We start from the raw sequence: 18,980 nt of genomic DNA, 5'->3' as shown, positions 1-18,980 counted from the left end.
TTGGTACAACAGAAAGTGTCAGGTTTTGTGACCTTCGCTTGGTTGCTTCGGTCACTAGTGAGGATAAGTACGTAAATGAATAGAGACAGAGAAGCAAACACAGGATGTACGTGGTTCACCCAGATTGGCTACGTCCACGGAGTAGAGGAGTTCTTATTAGTAGTGAAGGGCTTACACAAGTACAAAGGATCAAGCTCTCAATTTAGTGAGTTCTTGTGAATGATTTAACACAAATGGCATTAGGCAATATTGTGGGGGAATGACCCCTATTTATAGAAAAACTTGTAGCTTTGTCACATTGACATGTGTCATGTTATGATTGGTTCTTGATGTCGACACGTGCTGCGCTCTGATTGGCTTCTAATCTTGACACGTGTCGAGTAGTGATTGGCCTCCTGGTCGGAGGGGAACTCTTCTGGGTCATTGACAGTATAGCGTTGGCCGGTGCTCGGTAGTTTCGGGATTGGTCAAGTATGGTACAAACAGTGCTCCCCTAAGTTCCCGAGTGAGGGAAACTCCTCGGTTGGGGACTTGCAAGATCCAATCCCTTGAGTAATCACGAAACTTCTAAGTACCGAAGTGTGGTCTGATCTTCATCTGCCCTTCTCTGGAAGTACCTTTCCTCCATCCGGGAATGGTGTACTTAGCTGATGTTGACGCACAAGGTAATGTATCAATTTCACTTAAAGCTTAGTTGTAGTTTCGGGCTTAGTCAAGTGTGATACAAACCCTATAGTAGGAGTCCCCCAAGTCGCCGAGCTAGGAGATCTGCCGAAAGAGGTGACAGACAAGGTAAGCAGTCAAACTTCCAAGTAAGCAACCCAGGATCAGAGGTTTGACTTCGGCTTCCGGTTGATTGTTCTCCTTCTCCTTGTCTCTCATTCAACTGCCAGGATAAGGAGAAGCAAATGGATAAGAGATGATATGAGATACTTTTGCTTTTGAAGAAGTAACTTTCCACAGGCTTATTCTTGAACTGTGCTGGAGGGTTTTCTGGTGCCCTTCAGAGTATAAGGCCGACTCAAAAATTTGAGGGTCAAAACAAGTCCATCAAATCTAGAGTACGTTCGACCTTGATGATATGGGATACTTTTGCTGTTGACGGAATAATGAATGTGGTATGGAAAGGTGTCGTGCTGTAGTGATCTGTTTCAGCTCACCGTTGAACCTTCTGCTTCAATCTTTTGCATGGCAGAAGTGGTGTGCAACCTTTGCATTTTAATGGTCCTTCAGAACATTCCTTCATAGTGACTCATCAACGCTTGGCAGCTTCAGTGTAAAGAGCCAATATCTGATCAACTGTCATGAGGTATTTGCCGGTGGAATTCGTGACCTTGACAGCAGTTGAGGATGAGTACTCGAGAGCAATGCTAAGTAAGCAACCAGGCAAAGGCTCCAGGCAGTCAGTTCCAAATTGGAGGTTTGATTTCAGGTTCCGACTGACTGCTCTCTTTCTCCTTGTCCTGCAGGTGTGGACAAGGACAAAGACAAAGATAGGGAGAAAGCATGATATGGGATACTCTTGCTTTCGACCCTGATGATATGAGATACTCTTGTTCTTGGTGTGGCTTATTTGCTGAGGTATTATCGGGGGGAAATAAAGCTGAGTATTTCGAGAGGTTATGTTGAGGGTGCCTTTTCGAATGCGAGAAAGGGTTGAGCATTTTTGCAGGTTTGCCTGTCCGTTGAGGAGGGAGGTCAATGTATATAGGGATTTCCCAATAACAAGTAGTAATGCTATTCCTTTACCCTTCTTGGTCACAGCAATGTAGTGGGAGCTGCCAGCTTCACGTGTTTTAATTTTGTCAGAGCACTTTGAAAAAGTGGTATGTGGTATCTGGAAAGCTGATGTTACGTGTGAAGATTACAGACAAGCTTTATCTAAGGAAATCTGGCTCTCGAAGTTCTGAGAGTTGTGCCTCTTCGGTTTTCGAACAAGCAATCCCGTCGAGGATCTGACTCTCGAGATTCGGAAAGCGGTGCTACTCCGGTTTTTGAGAAAGTAATTATGTTGGGAGTCTTTTCTCGAATGTGAGTAAAGGTTGGACGTTCTTGCCAACCTGTCTTGCCGCAAAACACGGAGGTCGACACACATAGGGACTTTCCAGTTGTCAAGCAGTGGTGCTGTTCCTTTACCCTTATGGGTAATAGTAGGGTAGCTGGAACTTCGAAATTCTCGTGCCTAAACTTTGTCAGAGATCTTTGATAAAGTTATATGTGGTACCCGAGGAGTTGATGGTGCATATGGAAAGTGGTGATTGAACAGTAAGATTCACGTGCTTTCTACTTCACCAGAAATCTTCGACAGATTGCCCGTAATTTCCGCAAAGCTGAGTGTGCATGTGACAGGTGCTGACGAGGCTGAAAAAGCAGGTGCTTCTTCGATTTCTGAGATCGGCCCTCGTGGTCTCTGAGCAGCCCAGCTTTTGAGAAAGCAAACGCCTCTTCGATTTCTGAAGCTCCGTCGAGTGCAGATTTTTATAGAGGCTGGCATTAAGTTCCACAGCACACTTGAATCTCTACCAGTAGAAGCTCATTTCTTGCACTTCTAAGATCTTGATTTGTCTGACCTCTTCCCTCTTCAACACATTTGAAAATGTCTGGACCCTCCGACCGTCGTTTTGACTTGAACCTTGGAGAAGAGACAGCCACGCCTTCTCCAGACAACATATGGCGCCCATCCTTCATATCCCCTACTGGTCCTCTTACCGTTGGGGATTCTGTGATGAAGAATGATATGACCGCTGCGGTGGTGGCCAGGAACCTTCTCACTCCCAAAGATAACAGACTACTTTCCAAACGGTCTGATGAGTTGGCTGTTAAGGACTCTCTGGCTCTTAGTGTTCAGTGTGCAGGTTCTGTGTCTAATATGGCCCAACGCCTATTTGCTAGAACCCGCCAAGTTGAATCATTGGCTGCTGAAGTGATGAGTCTCAAACAGGAGATTAGAGGGCTCAAGCATGAGAATAAGCAGTTGCACCGGCTTGCCCATGACTATGCTACAAACATGAAGAGGAAGCTTGACCAGATGAAGGAATCTGATGGTAAGGTTTTACTTGATCATCAGCGGTTTGTGGGTTTGTTCCAAAGGCATTTATTGCCTTCGTCCTCTGGGGCTGTACCTGGTAATGAAGCTTCAAATGATGAACCTCCAATGCCTCATCCTTCTGGGGTTTTGTCAAGTACTGAGGCTCCGGATAACCACCCTCCGGTGCTTTCTCTTTCTGGGGCTCTACCGACTGCTGAGACTTCCCCTAAGCAACCTTTGTGAAGGCTCCCTTTTGTTTGTTTATTTTGACTCATGTATATGTACATATTTGTGACTTATCGAAAATATTAATAAATAAGCTTTGCTTCATTTCAACATATTGTGTTAAATACACCAAAGCCTTCTTCATAAAGTTCTTTGAATTTTTGCTTTTGTTGAAACCTGTATTGTTGAAGCTTTGTGAGTGAAGCATGTAGTTTGAGGTAGTGTTCCCTTAATTTCCCGAGTGAGGAAAACTTCTCGGTTGGAGACTTGAAAAATCCAAGTCACTGAGTGGTTGTGAGACTACCGAGTATCAAGGTGCAGTAGCATATGGTGGGAGTCCCCCAAGTCTTCAGGCGAAGAGAGTTGCCGAATGAGGTGTCTAGCTAGTAGTCAATGTCATGAGTAGGAAAACTTCACTTGTTTCTTTTCGAAGTGGTAACCCAGGGCTCTTTCTTCATATATTGTTTTTTGTTATGAAGATGTGTTAGGCCCAAAGAAGTGGAGGCCTAGGCCCTTTTTTTTTTTTTTTTTTTTTACTCCCTCCCTTTTTCTTTGGAATGTTTATACAGATATCTATAATGTGGCCTTTGTCATGATTTTGGAGGATGGGTGTAGTCGAATCCAATGAGGGGTAGGGTATGACTCATTATCATGTGCCATGATTTTGTCTTCCTTTAGCTTTTCTTTTACTTTGCTTTACCATTTTTGCTTTCCTTTAGTCTTCCTTTAGCTTTTCTTCAATATAACACCATTTTCTGTGGCTCAGATCGCAAAACCATCTTCATGAAAGTTGTTCCTTAGCTCGTGAACTACAACATATCCGAATTGGAGATCCATCGGAGCAGTACAACTCCAGAAATTCAGGTATGATGAGTGATTGTTCGTCATTTGTATATCAACCCGTTAGATTTGTTGTGAGCTTTGAAACTCTATTTTCTCTTGCTCAGATCAGCATGCTTTCTTCATTGAAGTTGTTCCTCAGCTTGTGAACTACAACATATCCAAATTTGAGATCCCTCGGAGCAGTATAACTCCAGAAATCCAGGTATGATGAATGACTGGTTATTATTTTTCTGTCAACCCGTCAGATTTGTTGTGAGCTTCGAAACTCCATTTTCTCTTGTTCAGATCGGTATGCTTTCTTCATTGAAGTTGTTCCTCATCGTCTCTTTCATAACATATCAAAAATTCAGAATGAACTAATGGTTAAATATTTCCAGATCTTCGAAACATCACAGCAGCTTCGAAATCTGCAAGAATCCGACTGTCATGTTTGGAGCTTCAACACTTTAATTTCCGTCGCTCAAACAGAAATGGTTCCTTCTTGAAAGTTGTTCATATGCTCAAGAACTATAGGGTGTCCAAAATTCAGCTCCATTGGAGAAGAGCAGAGGTTACAGAAATTTGATAGATGAAAGGAGGCGGAAGAGGGAGAGAGAGAAAAAGTCTCTTGGGTTGGATTTCTATTTTGGGGCAGATTCCAATTTTTGTAGCACCTTCATTATTGATGAATTGCTTGTACTTTTGTCCATTATGAAACTTGGGACTTTGGCTTGTTGTTGGATCTATTATAATATGTTTGGGAACATATATAAGTGAATAAATAAGAAGGAAAATTTTGGGCCCTTGTGGGTGTAAAACAAAAAATGTTTATGTTTACCCAAGTGTTTTTGTACAAGTTCAAGGGCATCTTGGGTTTTGTGAACAAAATTTGTTTATTTGGAGCAAGGTTTTGTGTTGAAGCTTTGTAGGTGAAGCTTTGGTGTTGAAGCTTTCTAGGTGAAGCTTTGATGGTGAAGCTTTGTAGATGAAGCTTTGTAGATGAAGCTTTCTAGGTGAAGCTTTGATGGTGAAAGTATGTAGAGGGAGCTTTCTAGGTGAAGCTTTTTTAGGTGAAGCTGTGTAGGTGAAGCTTTTTTAAGTGAAGTTTTTCGGGTGAAGTTTTTTGGGTGAAGCTTTGTGGGTGAAGCTTTTTTAGGTGAAGCTGTTTGGGTGAAGCTTTTTGGAGGTGAAGTTTTTTTTGGGTGAAGCTTTTTTAGGTGAAGCTTTTTGGGTGAAACTTTTTGGATGAAGCTTTTTGGGTGAAGCTTTGTGGGTGAAGCTTTTGAGGTGAAGCTTTGTGGGTGAAGCTTTTTTAGGTGAAGCTGTTTGTGTGAAGCTTTTTGGAGGTGAAGTTTTTTTTGGGTGAAGCTTTTTTAGGTGAAGCTTTTTGGGTGAAACTTTTTGGATGAAGCTTTTTGGGTGAAGTTTTGGAGGTGAAGCTTTTCGGGTGAAGCTTTTTGGATGAAGCTGTTTTTTTTTTTTTTTTTTTTTTTTTTTTTGGCGCTTGACACGGTCTTCATTTGCTTGTTTTGTAGTGACTGTGGAAGACGGATTGCTTTCTGATTGAGAAGGGTTCCGGCATCGCTTTGCACCATCTTCATGTGGGTAATATAGGAACTTCCTTATGTTTTGATCATGCATGTAGTGATAGAATTTGTTTCTTCTTATTGTAGATGTCAGAGCCTGGAAGTTCTAGTGATGAGGGCTCTTCTAGCTTTAGCTCTAAGTCTGAGTCTGCAATGTCGGAGTCTTCAGGGTCTTTGTTAGAGTCCTGTACTAGAGAAACATTGGATGATCTTCCCAACCGTCAAACTTTAGCTATTGCTAGTTCTTCCTCCATGGCGTTGGGTGAGGGGGTTGTTTTTGATGCCATACCCATAGTTCGCTCTGAGTTCACAGCAGACCATCTAAAGAATAACTTGTTAAATAATGAGAAGCAGGTTGAGGCGCTAAGGCAGTCATGTAATATCCCTCGTAGTGTAGGGATACGTTTGGTACATGATGAAGAATGGCCTTCTGAGCCTCCCCAGGGTCATGTTATGTTCTACACCCATATATTACTGACTTTAGGGGTGAGACTACCTTTACATCCGTGGTTGCAAAAGATGTTATCTTTGATCGGATATGCACCTGGGCAACTCAATCCTGGTTTCTGGGATACTTTGATTGGATTTTATATCATTTGGATGGAGTGTGGGTTGTGTGAGCCTTCCTTCCATCAGTGGCGTTACTGTTACAAGATGCGCCCAGCAAAATCATGCACTGGTTATGCCGAGTGTGCATGTCGGAGTGAGAGAGAGCGTATTGTGTATGGTAAGAAAAAGGCATACTACACATGGAAAAACCGTTGGTGCTTTCTGTATAATGATTGGGAGTATGATAAGGGTGTCACGCCTGAGCGACGTGTGCTTACTCACTTCCAGACTGTAGGTTGTAACGTATCAACCGTTCGTACTATTTGCTATTTGTTGTGGTCTTTTCTTGCTTCTAACACTTTGCTTCATGTAGTGACGCGGGGCACCATCCAACTGTTTGGGCAGGAGCTATCTGACATAGAGAAGGTGTTGAGGGTGCCCAAAGAGGATAGACACTTAAGCAAGCTACGACCCTTATTTCGTCGGTACGATTTCCAACCCTTAGTTTCCGAGAGCCAGGGACGATCGAGTAAGTTGTATCCTTCATGTAAACTTAGCTCAATTCCTTACTTTATTTGGAAAGTTGTATTTCTTATTTTGATTTTCCTTATGCAGTGGAGAAGGTAAGCAAGAAAACAGGGACTAGCACCAATAAAAGGAAAGCACCAGTGTTAGTTCCTTCGGAAGACATCCTACCGCATAAGAAAATTCATAAGTTCCGAGGGGAACCATCCGTTAGACCTAAGTCCCAAGATGGGGTCCTTAAGGGGCCTGCCTTTAGGAAGACCGGAGTCGAGGCCGTTGAAAATGCTGCTGCCGTAGTTGCAGGAGAAGGGAGCCGACTGTTGCCTCCTCCTCTTACTATGGAGCACACTGTCCAGGAAAGTGATCCTGGTTCCCGCCATGAGGGGAAAGGCAAGGAAAGAGCTGGCAGTGTCCCGTGGAAGGACTTGAGGGTTGCCACGCGGCCAAAGGATTTTGGGGATATCAACAATTGCTTGGCAGGGCGTCGATTCGCCTTCGATGAGCTCGGAGAGCCCTTAGCTAAGGATGAATCGGATTGCGACCGGATGTTGAAGCTGTCTTCATATGTGAGTGTTACTTTGTCATTTCCTTACTTTTTTCTCTTTACTATCATTATTTAGGTAGTGATGATCGTCTTGCCATGCAGGTCATGGCCGAGTATCACGACAGACTGCAAGAGGTTGAGCAGTACAAGGCAAAACTGAAGGAGAATAAGCAGCTTGTGGACGAGGCCCGAAGGAATAAGGGACTTTTGACTCAGGCTCTCCAACTGAAGGACGAAACCATGGAGAGCTTGAAAAGGCGAAATGGTGAGAACCTAAGGCTTAAGAAATTGTTTGAGGCAACTAAAAAACAGTTGGAGGTGGCTACCTTGGAGGTATCCAAGGTTAGGGGAGAATTGGATGGTGCCCTAGTTGAGATTTCTGAACTGGAGAAGAGCATTCCAACTGAAAGGGAGGCTGCTGTGCAAGAATACTTAAGTTCTTCGACCTTTCACCTTGCTATTAAACCCTACTGTGCTCAAGAAGCTCGCTTTGAAAAAAGGAAATGGATGGCCGTCCTTGATCGTTATGATGATGGGAGCATTCTTCGAAAATACCACGAAGATATAGATGAGCATCATCGAAAGGGCGAGACATTTGTCCTTGCTGTTGATCCTAGCAGCGAAGATGAGTCTGATAATGAAGGTAGTGCTAATGCACAGACTCAGCATGGTGAAGAGGATCTTGGGGATGCAGAGGATGATGGTAGGACGCGGAGTGATACTGCCAGGGGTTCGGCTTCAGATGAGAATGAATAGCAGTGTCTTTACTATCTGCATGTATTCTGGATGTAGTAGTCTGATGTGTGTATAACATGTGCCCATGTTATAAGCTTGAGAGTTTTGGATTTTAGGTGTTTATGAGTGTTTGCACTATTATTAATGCATGTTTGGCTATGTATGAATAGATCTATTGTTTGGATATAAGCCCTTGTTTGGTTGTTCCTTTCTTTGTATAGTCTTGTCGACACATACTTAGATTTTGTTTCGTGTTGGATATATCTGCTTTGAGGTTTCAACACTTGAGTGTTCCATTGCTAGGAATGTAAAAGAGTGAGGGCTGAGTTGGCTAAATTACCTCTTTATTGAATTCATTGCCAAATGGCCTTCATTACATAGGATGCCGAACGGCTATAGCTCAACACTTGTACATCGTGAGTCTATTTGTAGTAGTACTTCAAGTGATCAGCGTTCCATGGATGGCCAAGGGTCTTGCCATCGGAGCTTCTAAGTGTGTAAGAGCCAGGGCGACTGATGCCAATGACTTCATACGGTCCATCCCAGTTTGGACTAAGTGTGCCTTCACTCGGGACTCTGTCGCAGAGTAATCTTTTCTTTAAGACCCAGTCTCCTATTTTGAAAGAACGAGGCTTGACCCTAGAGTCATAATAGTTGGAGATGCGCTGCTTGTAGGCGACATTCCTCAAGTGAGCTTGGTTTCTGTGTTCCTCGACTAAATCCAAGTTGAGGGTAAGTTGTTTGTCATTTTCACTTTGAATGTAGTTCTGGACTCGGAATGTTGCTTGCTCGAGCTCAACAGGGACAACCGCCTCTGTGCCAAAGGCAAGTGAGAATGGAGTTTCTCCTGTTGAAGTCCGATATGAAGTGCGATATGACCAAAGAACTTGGGGTACAAATTCTGGCCAACAGCCTTTAGCTTTGTCCAAGCTGGTTTTCAAAGTGCGCTTGATTATTTTGTTGATGGCTTCAACTTGTCCATTAGACTGGGGATGAGCTGGAGAGGCAAAGCATAAGTTGATGTTGAACTTAGAGCAGAACAACCTGAACTTCTTGTTGTCAAACTGTCGCCCATTGTCAGTGACTATCGCATTGGGAATGCCGAATCTACAAAGGATGTTCTTCCACACGAAGTCTTCTATCTTTGCCTCAGTAATGGTTGCCAAGGGTTCTACTTCGGCCCACTTTGTGAAGTAGTCCACTGCAACGACTGCGTAACAGACTTTGCCCTTCCCTGCCGGCATTGGGCCGATCAAATCAAGTCCCCACTGGGCGAAGGGCCAAGGGCTGATCATAGGAGTAAGAGGCTCTGGAGGGGAATGAGGAATAGTCGCATATCGTTGACATTTGTCACATGAGCGGGATACTTTGATGGCATCCTGGTGGAGTGTTGGCCAGTAATATCCTTGGCGAAAAGTCTTGTGTGCTAGGGACCGAGATCCAGCATGATCTCCACAGACTCCCTAATGTATTTCCCGAAGGACGATTTCCGCCTCGGCAGGCGTAAGACACCTTAAGTATGGCATGCTAAAACCTCGCTTATAGAGTTGATCATTGATGATCAGGTAGCGGGTAGACTTGTATCGAATTTGCTTAGCCTGGACTTTATCATTTGGGAGGGTGCCATGAGCAAGGAAATTATAGATCGGGGTGATCCAACTATCCCCCTGTTGTAAGTTGCATACTTCTGCGGCCATGGTGCTTGGTGTTGCCAACAGTTCGACATGAATTTTTCTTCCAATCTTGTCTTCCACAGCTGAGGCGAGGCGAGCCAGGGCGTCTGCATGACTATTTGCCGCTCGAGGAACTTGGGTGATCTGGTAGTGGAAGTGTTTGAGCAAAAGTTGTGTTTGCGCGAGATATGCTGCCATGGAGCTGTCCTTAGCATCAAAGTTGTTGGTAACCTGGTTGACCACTAATTGGGAGTCACTGAAAATATCAATTTGTTTAACCCCGAGGTGTTTGGCCAAACGTAATCCTGCTAGAAGGGCTTCATACTCGGCCTCATTGTTTGATGCCTTGAATTTGAAACGAAGAGCATACTCTATTGCTACTTTGTCGGGCGTAGTCAAGACTAGTCCCGCTCCACAGCCCTGTTGGTTGGATGAGCCATCAACATACAGACTCCATGCTGGGGTTGTTGGTTCTATCTTCTGAGCTTCCGATGGTAATGAAGCTACTGCTTCAGGTGTATAAGCAATGTCAACAGGATATGTGAAGTCGGCGATGAAATCTGCTACTGCTTGGCCTTTTTCGGCTGGTTTTGGTTGGTAGGAGATGTCAAACTCACCCAATGCTATCGCCCATTTGATCATTCGTCCAGACGTGTCAGGACTCTGGAGTATCTGTCGAAGAGGGTGATTGGTAAGCACGATGATGGCGTGTGCTTGGAAATAAGGGCTAAGTTTCCGAGCAGACATGACCAATGCTAGAGCTAATTTCTCAATGTTGGAGTATTGTGTCTCCGCATCTTGTAGGGCCTTGCTAGCGTAGTAGACGGGCCGTTCGACACCACTGTCCATTCGAATAAGAACAGAACTGACTGCTGAAGCCGAAACCGATAGATAGATGATGAGAGTGTCACCAACTTCTGGTTTGGAGAGCAGAGGGGCTTTACTCATGTACTCTTTGAGGTTCCTGAATGCCTTGGCACATTCCTCCGTCCATGTAATGTACTTCTTATTTCCCTTGAGTGCTTTGAAGAAAGGAGCACATCTGTCTGTGGCCTTAGAGATGAATCTGGTTAAGGCTGCCACCTTGCCAGTAAGGCTTTGGATGTCTTTTGAAGTTATTGGCTCTTTCATGTCGAGGATTGCTTTGATCTTTTCAGGGTTAGCTTCAATGCCTCGTTGGCTAATCATGAAGCCTAAGAATTTGCCAGAGCCCACGCCGAAGGCACATTTGTTGGGGTTCAACCTCATTCGATACCTCTTTAGAATTGTGAAAGTTTCAGATAGGTTGGTGATGTGTTGGTCAGCATGTTTGCTTTTGACTAGCATATCATCAACGTAAACTTCCATGTTCTTCCCAATTTGTTCGGCGAACATTGAATTGACCAGTCTCTGATAAGTTGCTCCTGCATTCTTTAGGCCGAAAGGCATGACTTTATAGCAATATAGTCCCCTGTCAGTAGTGAAGGCCGTGTGTTCTTGGTCTGAGGGGTTCATGAGGATTTGGTTGTATCCTGAATAAGCGTCCATAAAGCTCAAGAGCTCACACCCTGCCGTAGAGTCTATAAGCCTGTCAATAAGAGGAAGAGGGAAACTATCTTTCGGACACCCTTTGTTTAGGTCGGTGTAGTCAACACACATCATCCACAAGACCTTTTGAAGCGAAAGACTTTCTTTGGTCGGATTTTTCCTAACAAGGACCACATTTGCTACCCATGTCGGGTAATTGACTTCGCGGACAAAGCCTATGCCTTTGAGTTTTTCAACTTCTGCTTTCATTGCCTCGTATCGTTCAGCGTTATAAGATCTTCGCTTCTGTCTCACCGGCTTGATCTTGGGGTCAATACTCAAACGATGACAGATGACATCGGGAGAGATGCCTGGCATGTCCTCGTATGACCAGGCGAAGACTTCAGTGTTCTCTTTCAAAAAAGATATCAATGCTAACCGAAGGGGTGGTGACAATGTGGTGCCAATCTTCACCATGCGATCTGGATAATCTCTTGAGATAGGTATATTCTCCAACTCTTCAGCAGGTTGGGCTTGCTGGGTGAAAGAGTCATCTCGAGGATCATCGGGTTGATTGTTGCTATCAGGAAGATCCAAGTTCGCTTCATCTAGGCTGGTCTTTGTGACTTGGTCATGTACAGACAGGGTTTCCTTGGGTCCGGGCAAGTGTTGTTGCTTAACTGAAGTGTTGTAACATGATCGTGCAGTAAGCTGATCTCCTCTTATGTAGCCGTTGCCATGGGGGGTTGGAAATTTCATCAACAGCATATGCGTGGATACCATAGCCTTGAGATCATTGATGCCTGTGCGCCCAAAGATGACATTATATGACGTTGGGCAGTCAACCACTAGGAAGTTAGTGGTAATGGTAGCCGTGTAAGGGCCTGTACCAATAGTAAAGGGTAAATGTATGCTCCCTAAGGGTTGCACGATATCACCGGAGAAGCTTATCAGAGGAGAAATCGAGCGATCGAGCAAGTGTTCAGCTACACTGAGTGCCCTGAAAGCTTCGGCAAACATGATATTGACCGAAGCCCCTGTGTCTACGAGGATTCGTCGAACATCAAAGTTGGCTATGTGAGCCTCCACGATCAATGGGTCGTTATGAGGGTAGATGATGCCTCTTTCTTCCTCAGGGTAGAAACATATCGGATCCCAGTTAGGCTTTTGATACTTCCCTCCCCTGATGTCTTCCACGTGAAACACTTGGTGACCAGGCCTCAGAATTCGTTCACTGTTTTTCATGGCCCTATTGGAAGATTCAGATATGGGTGTGCCGCCGCTTATGGAATATATGACATTCACCTGGCGTTGGTTACGGTTATCCCTTTGAGGGTGAATGAGGAATTGATCAATTTTTCCTTCTCGTGCCAAAGCTTCAATACGATCACGGAGGATGATACATTTCTCGCTATCATGGCCGTTATGCTCATGGTAGCAACAAAACATGCCCGCGTTATTCGGGGGCGTGTAATCTGGGTGCCTCGGCTTTGGCTTTGGTATCAGGTGAGCTATGCTGGGGTAAATGGCCGCGCATGTGGCATTCAAGGGCGTGTATGTCTCATACCTTGGGGTAGGGGGTATCTTGACGCGGGTTTGACCCACTGCATTGACTGCCTGGGGGCGAGCGTTATTGTGGCGATACCCTTGGTTATCGGGATAGTGTCCCTTACTCTTTTTACTGGAAGGAGAGTGGTGAGGATGGAAATCCTTCCTCTTGCCTTGAAATTGATATGTCTGTTGATTCGGTGAAGCATTATGCAAGGCATGGGGAGGTGCCACTGCTGTTTGGAAAGTCGAGGTCTTCTCATTTAGGTGAGTCTGGCTTCCACCTCCCACTTGTTGATAAAGGATGGTTGTAGGGGGTTTCTCCTGATATGTCTTTGCCTCGGCGGAGGCATGGTTATAAGCCTGCGCCATCACCTCAGAGTAAGTCTTCCAAGTATTGGCATTGATCATGTATTTAAAGAAACAATCACGTAGGCCTGCCGTGAAGGCTTTGAGGGCAGTCTTGTCGTCTGCCTCGGCACACCGGGAGTATTCATGGCTGAAGCGGCCAGCATACATACGTAATGACTCGTCTGGCTTCTGGCGGATAGTGTACAGGTCATCTGCAGAGTGCAAGCGATCGGTTTGGAAAATGTGTTGGGAAACAAATAGTTTCCTCAATTCCTCAAATGAGTCTACCGTCTCAGGTGTAAGACGACAATACCAATTTAGAGCTCCGCCAGAGAGGGTGGAGGGGAAGAGAAGACATCGCTCTTCGTCGGTGTGCATCCGGTAGGCCATGGTGGACTCAAAGAGGTTAAGATGCTCAATCGGGTCCTCTTTCCCAGTATAAAGTTGCAAGCCAAGCTTCTGCTTTGTCTTTGCTTGAAGGGGGGTGTTGAGGATCCTCCTTGTAAGAGGGCCAGGCCTGGGTTGGTTCCAGTCAGGTATTTCAGCCTGACGTTCAGCCTTCAACTTGTTTACTTCCTCAAGAAGTTGTAGGACAAGGGGGTCCTGAGCAGAGTTATGTGCCACTGGAGCTTTCTTTCGTAAATCTCCATCTCCTCTTGGAATTAGGAAGGTTTGATCAAGGGCATGTGATTTTTCCCTGGACTCGCTGTACTGGCTTCCAGGGTATGTCTGTCGGAACACCTCTGAGTCCCCTGTACCCTCATGTCTCTCTAGGACTTGTTGCCCCTTCCCCAAGTTGGTGGCCGGCTCGGGCCGTGGCAGGGGACCGAGTCTCTCAGAAATCCTTGGGTCATTGATCTTTGAGCTTATATGGATGGAATTCTCTCGACGTTGCTTCAGGAAATCCCGACAATCGCGAAAGACGGCTTTCGATCCTTCTGCCCCTTCAGCAAAGAGGTGTCTCCCTCCGCTTCTCATGGTTCGGGTCGAAGCAACTGGGTTAAGAGAAGCCTCATGTTGATTATCAAATCGAGGGGTAATTTGTTCCCTATCAGGGATATCTATGTCGAATGCATGTGACCCTCCATGTTGGAGGGCACCCAGTTGATGGTTGACTTCCACGGGGGCAACAAGCTCGCGTGTCTGAGCTTGCCTAGCTTCGTGGAGTGTCTCGAAGAGCTTCTCATATTGCTCCTGGAGGACCTCATTCCTCATTGCTATCTTGTTGTTCTGAGCTTCCAACTCATCGACTTTAGCTTGAAGAAGAACTCGTTTTCCTTCCTTCTTTCGTTGTTTCGCACTATGTGCAAGGGGGGTGTCATTCTGTGTGCTGTGGCTTCATTCGCTTCCCATGCTGGAGAGGGATGCCTGATCAAAAGAAAGTGTACGAATGATAGAAACCAGCTTGACACAGCTGAAGAGAGTAGGAATAAGTGTCGTTTCCCACAGACGGCGCCAAATGTTGATGCACAAAATCAGCGAAGACTTTGGTACAACAGAAAGTGTCAGGTTTTGTGACCTTCGCTTGGTTGCTTCGGTCACTAGTGAGGATAAGTACGTAAATGAATAGAGACAGAGAAGCAAACACAGGATGTACGTGGTTCACCCAGATTGGCTACGTCCACGGAGTAGAGGAGTTCTTATTAGTAGTGAAGGGCTTACACAAGTACAAAGGATCAAGCTCTCAATTTAGTGAGTTCTTGTGAATGATTTAACACAAATGGCATTAGGCAATATTGTGGGGGAATGACCCCTATTTATAGAAAAACTTGTAGCTTTGTCACATTGACATGTGTCATGTTATGATTGGTTCTTGATGTCGACACGTGCTGCGCTCTGATTGGCTTCTAATCTTGACACGTGTCGAGTAGTGATTGGCCTCCTGGTCGGAGGGGAACTCTTCTGGGTCATTGACAGTATAGCGTTGGCCGGTGCTCGGTAGTTTCGGGATTGGTCAAGTATGGTACAAACAAACCCTAAATTAATTACTAATTTTTATATTAAAAAATTATATAATAAACATGTAAATTCATTATCACATTAATGCTAGGGACTTGAATCAAAATTTGAGAACTAATAAGGTCTTAGTCAATGAACAGTAAGAACTAGGGACCAGATACTAATTTTTCCTAAAAACAATTAGCTGCAAAATACTATTATGTACATGACAACTAAAATATCAACAAAGAAACTCACAATTTCTGAAGCGCCCCTTCTACTAGGCATGTCAACCATGGCTCTCTCTAAGCTTCCCTTCCACAAAGTGCACGCTTTGTTGATAATCTTCCACCGATCATAAACACCACCAACTTCCATTCGACCGGCGTTGGAGTTTTCATGGAACTTATCAACGATTTTACCCCACAAAACCTTTCTATTTTGATTGGTGCCGACGGTACCATCTTCGCTAACAAAAATCCATGCCAAACATAAAGCAATATCTTCGTTAAAGGTCCAATTGCGACCTCTAACATGCTCTTTTGCCATCTTGAAAAATTTGGAAATGAGAAGAAATGGTAGAAAGAAAAATTGGAAGAATTGTAGGAGAAAAATGAGTTTTGTGTGGATGTTACAAATACATAGGTATTTATAGAGTTTTTGGTTGAATTTTAAGTTAAATAATTTTTTAAAATTATTTTAGCCATTGGATTTAAATTTGGACTGTTAGATCTTCTTTTTTTACCGTTATATTTGATTATATTTGATCTAAGCCGTTAGATTCAATAAATATATAAATATATATAAAAAAAATTGAACGTGGACTGTTGGATTAACCAACGGTCCAATTAAACTGGCCGTTGGATGAACAAAAGTAGCCGTTGGGCTACAGTAACCATGACAGCAGATGGGACCAACCCACATGGGTGGGCCTTCGGCTAGAAGAAAGAGGGCGTGTGAGGCACATGAGGTGAGTTCGGTTTTGGGGTGTGGGCTTCACAGCCCACTTTTCACTCTCACATGTGGGTCCCATTTTATTTTATAGGCTAAATTGTGGTTGGTATTTGCCTTCCTTTTAAGTTTTAAGTTTTAGGTTTGGTTTAGGTTTTGGGTTGGAGTGGGTTTTGGGGGGGGAAGGGAATTTTAGGTTATAAGTCACCATTGGAGATGGTCTAAAGGGCACTTTGTCTGTCTACTTTTAATTTTTAGTGTAAGCAGCTATATTTACGCATAATGAGCCAAAGTTTTAATACAAGAAAGTCGAAGTACATATTTTACTCGATACAAACTCTTCTTTCTTGAGGATCCACTGTAATAATGAGAAAGATTTCTGTATATATGCATAAATCGGTCGATAATATCAAAATCCGATGAATCTGCTCATGTGGACTTACTAATAGGATGCCCTAATACGTTACAAAATTTCACTTTAGCCAATGATCCAATCAAAGGATTACTCTAGCTTTTTCTGCTTCAGATGTATTAGTTCCTTTTTTTTGTTAGGCGTCATTTGAAGCCTATAATTGGAACCACTGATAACACGTTTATTCACAAAGAATATGAACTTTAATTATTCCGATTTCTCATTTTTTAGTGTTTTTCAACACATATAGGATCGAAAAGTGCAAGTTCCGACTTAAATGAAGGTCAATGTGCAAATTTTATTCAAGTTGCATGTAGAAGATGAATTAGTCTGAACAAAAAATTTTAAAACGCTAAATAATAATAAATAAATAAAAGAATGAAAACTAAAGAAAAGTTCAAAAAAAAAACTTTAATTTTAATGAAAAATTACAAATAAATGTGTAGTGAATAGTACCAGAAAAATGTAAAAATATGGTTTTTCGTTAAAAATGAACAGTACCAGAAGTATTTCGTTAAAACTCTAAACGCAGCGTTTAGGAGACCAACGGTAGTGATGGAGCCAGACCCGCCAAATCACCTACATTTGCTACCGAACACCCACACGATTGTAGCCTCCTCTGTCAAATTTGACATAGAGCCTTCCCTTCCTGTACTCTCACTCGCCAAAGTCGCTGCTTCGATCTGTAGAGATCAAGGACCGAAGCTTTCAGCAACTTCCAACTCGCCGGCTACGATGGTAAGCCAAAAGCACTTTTCCTCGCTTTTCTGCTTCTCCGTTTTCGCTTCTAACGTTTTCGATTTTGTTCTTCCGCTTTCCTTCTCAAGGCTTCGAAGGCAATTTCCAGTCCCGTGCCGGTCACGTGGTACCCGACTCTCGCCGTCGTGATGGTCTCCCTCGGCCTCCTCTTCACCGCCTCCTTCTTCATGTGAGTCCGATCCACCATTTCCAGATCTTTTTTTTCCTTAATTTTTAATTTTTCTGATTTTCCGTTTAGATCTTGTTGTCAATTTAGAAATTTTGGGTCTGCAAATTTTGTTTTCCTGCAAAATATTATGGTAATTGATGAAAAGCAGATTAGAAATGTGAATTTCGTTTCTTGGTGTGGTTTATTTTGTTTATTTGCAATTTTCTGAGCAGCCAAACGTAAAGATTGTGTTTTGATTGAGTCTGATGAGAGTGCATTTGTTGAAATTGATGTTTACTGTGTAGAATTAGAGCCTGGGATTGCAGAAATTACGCAAAATACGAGCAACTGACCGATTTAACCTTCAAATCGGAGTGTAAAACAAGAGTTGATGAAAATTGAAAGAGCCAAATCAATGAAAATTTACTACTTTATATCACCAGATTTGAGTATTGAAAAGTGAGAATTCAAAGAATTGATATGTTATCGATGATCTGCGTATAAGCATATTGGCTAATAAGATCAGATTATCGGGTTTAAAAAGCCATGAGAGGAATCCGAAAGCCTGAAAGATTTCCTAGTAACCATTTGAATGTTGAGGTAGGTATATGTCAGGAAACCGAATGACTCAGTTGTATGGACATGTTTGGATTTGTGAAGGCGTCACGCAAGACACTAGCTTTGGGTTGTAAATTCATAATGTAGTTTGGAAACCTATTTCATATAATTCTTCGATGAATCAGCAGCCTGGAAATTTTTGCGTACTTTTATACCCTCATGTTTCGTCTTGACTAATCGAGTAGAGATACAAGCCATTGCTCTAGGATCATCTTCTTGGTGTTTATGTAATAAGTCTATTGAGTACATTGTTGCCCCACCCGTTCGTCTTCTGAATATAGTAGTCGTTAACGGTAGTATATATTTGCTGCAGCTATGAGGCAACCATTTCCAGGAAAAACCGCAGTCTTGCGAAGGAAGTCATAACAGCAACATTCGCTTCCTTCTTTTTGGTGCGTTTGTAGTCCGAATCCTCTCTTCATCTACCGATACAGTACTAGATTGCTCCTTGTTCTGGTGTATGATTGTATCTAACATTCCAACTGTTCTCTTTGGCGTGCAGGGTTTTGGATCCTTGTTCTTGCTGCTTGCATCGGGCGTTTATGTCTGAGGCTATAAATTATGAAGTTTTGTTAAGAAAAATCAGAGATTTACATGAAGGATATGACGTTGTTAGTTAAATGCACTCTTGTGGTACTTAAATGGGACAAGTTTGATTGAACTGGTTTATGGCATGGATGTCTTGTTTTTTGCATAACCTGCACTCAGGTGGCCAACTCCATGCCCAAAATTTAAAATTTTGATTTTGATCTCATTTTTATGTTTAGGAAAATACCATTTTTATTTTTATTTTTTTACCATGCTTGTTTTGGGTAGTGATTTTCACAATCTCGAAATAGAGCTCATAAGTAGAAGGTTTTAAGTTTGAATTCCGAAGTAGAGCTTTCCGAAAATAGACAAGGGAGCGGTTACACAAGATTTTTGCATATCCACACGACGTTCCATGTTAATGGAATCCTTCATTTTTCTAAAAAAATAAGGGCGTCTTCTTGATCGTTGAATTTGATTTTAATGAGATTGTGTGGTTTGTGATTTAATCTCAACCATACAATTTCATTAAAG

At 43.2% G+C, this 18,980-nt stretch overlaps 2 protein-coding genes and 1 long non-coding RNA gene across 4 annotated transcripts; all 3 read left to right on the top strand.

The window, feature by feature from the left end:
* Window positions 1-3,861: 3,861 nt before the first annotated feature.
* On the top strand, window positions 3,862-4,817 carry LOC126605703 (uncharacterized). Of its 2 annotated transcripts, none has more exons than XR_007617027.1 (3): window positions 3,862-4,117; window positions 4,201-4,298; window positions 4,474-4,817. It is a non-coding gene; the product is annotated as an uncharacterized LOC126605703 (long non-coding RNA). The 2 variants fall into 2 exon arrangements; XR_007617026.1 differs by having other exon boundaries at window positions 4,382-4,817.
* A 1,891-nt stretch (window positions 4,818-6,708) lies between these two features.
* On the top strand, window positions 6,709-8,203 carry LOC126605695 (uncharacterized). The gene is made up of 3 exons (XM_050273127.1): window positions 6,709-6,739; window positions 6,826-7,301; window positions 7,382-8,203. Coding segments are annotated over exons 1-3 (1,131 nt in total). The 5' UTR covers window positions 6,709-6,738; the 3' UTR covers window positions 8,036-8,203.
* Window positions 8,204-16,948: 8,745 nt separating this feature from the next.
* Window positions 16,949-18,672, top strand: LOC126605686 (uncharacterized). The gene is made up of 4 exons (XM_050273115.1): window positions 16,949-17,131; window positions 17,221-17,321; window positions 18,232-18,310; window positions 18,421-18,672. The coding sequence occupies exons 1-4, from the start codon at window positions 16,949-16,951 to the stop codon at window positions 18,466-18,468; spliced, it is 411 nt and encodes a 136-aa protein (XP_050129072.1). The 3' UTR covers window positions 18,469-18,672.
* Window positions 18,673-18,980: the final 308 nt, after the last annotated feature.

Source organism: Malus sylvestris, chromosome 2 (genome assembly GCF_916048215.2).
Source record: "Malus sylvestris chromosome 2, drMalSylv7.2, whole genome shotgun sequence".
NCBI lineage: Eukaryota > Viridiplantae > Streptophyta > Magnoliopsida > Rosales > Rosaceae > Malus > Malus sylvestris.
Note: the sequence above shows the minus strand (reverse complement) of the source record. Positions and strands in the feature narration are given on the sequence as shown.

Coding starts and splice junctions, on each gene's coding strand:
- LOC126605686 (XM_050273115.1), top strand. CDS start 16,949: ATGGAGCCAGACCCGCCAAATCACCTACATTTGCTACCGAACACCCAC. Junction 17,322..18,231: donor TTCACCGCCTCCTTCTTCAT/GTGAGTCCGATC, acceptor TATTTGCTGCAG/CTATGAGGCAACCATTTCCA. Junction 18,311..18,420: donor CATTCGCTTCCTTCTTTTTG/GTGCGTTTGTAG, acceptor TTTGGCGTGCAG/GGTTTTGGATCCTTGTTCTT.
- LOC126605695 (XM_050273127.1), top strand. Junction 7,302..7,381: donor TGTTGAAGCTGTCTTCATAT/GTGAGTGTTACT, acceptor CTTGCCATGCAG/GTCATGGCCGAGTATCACGA.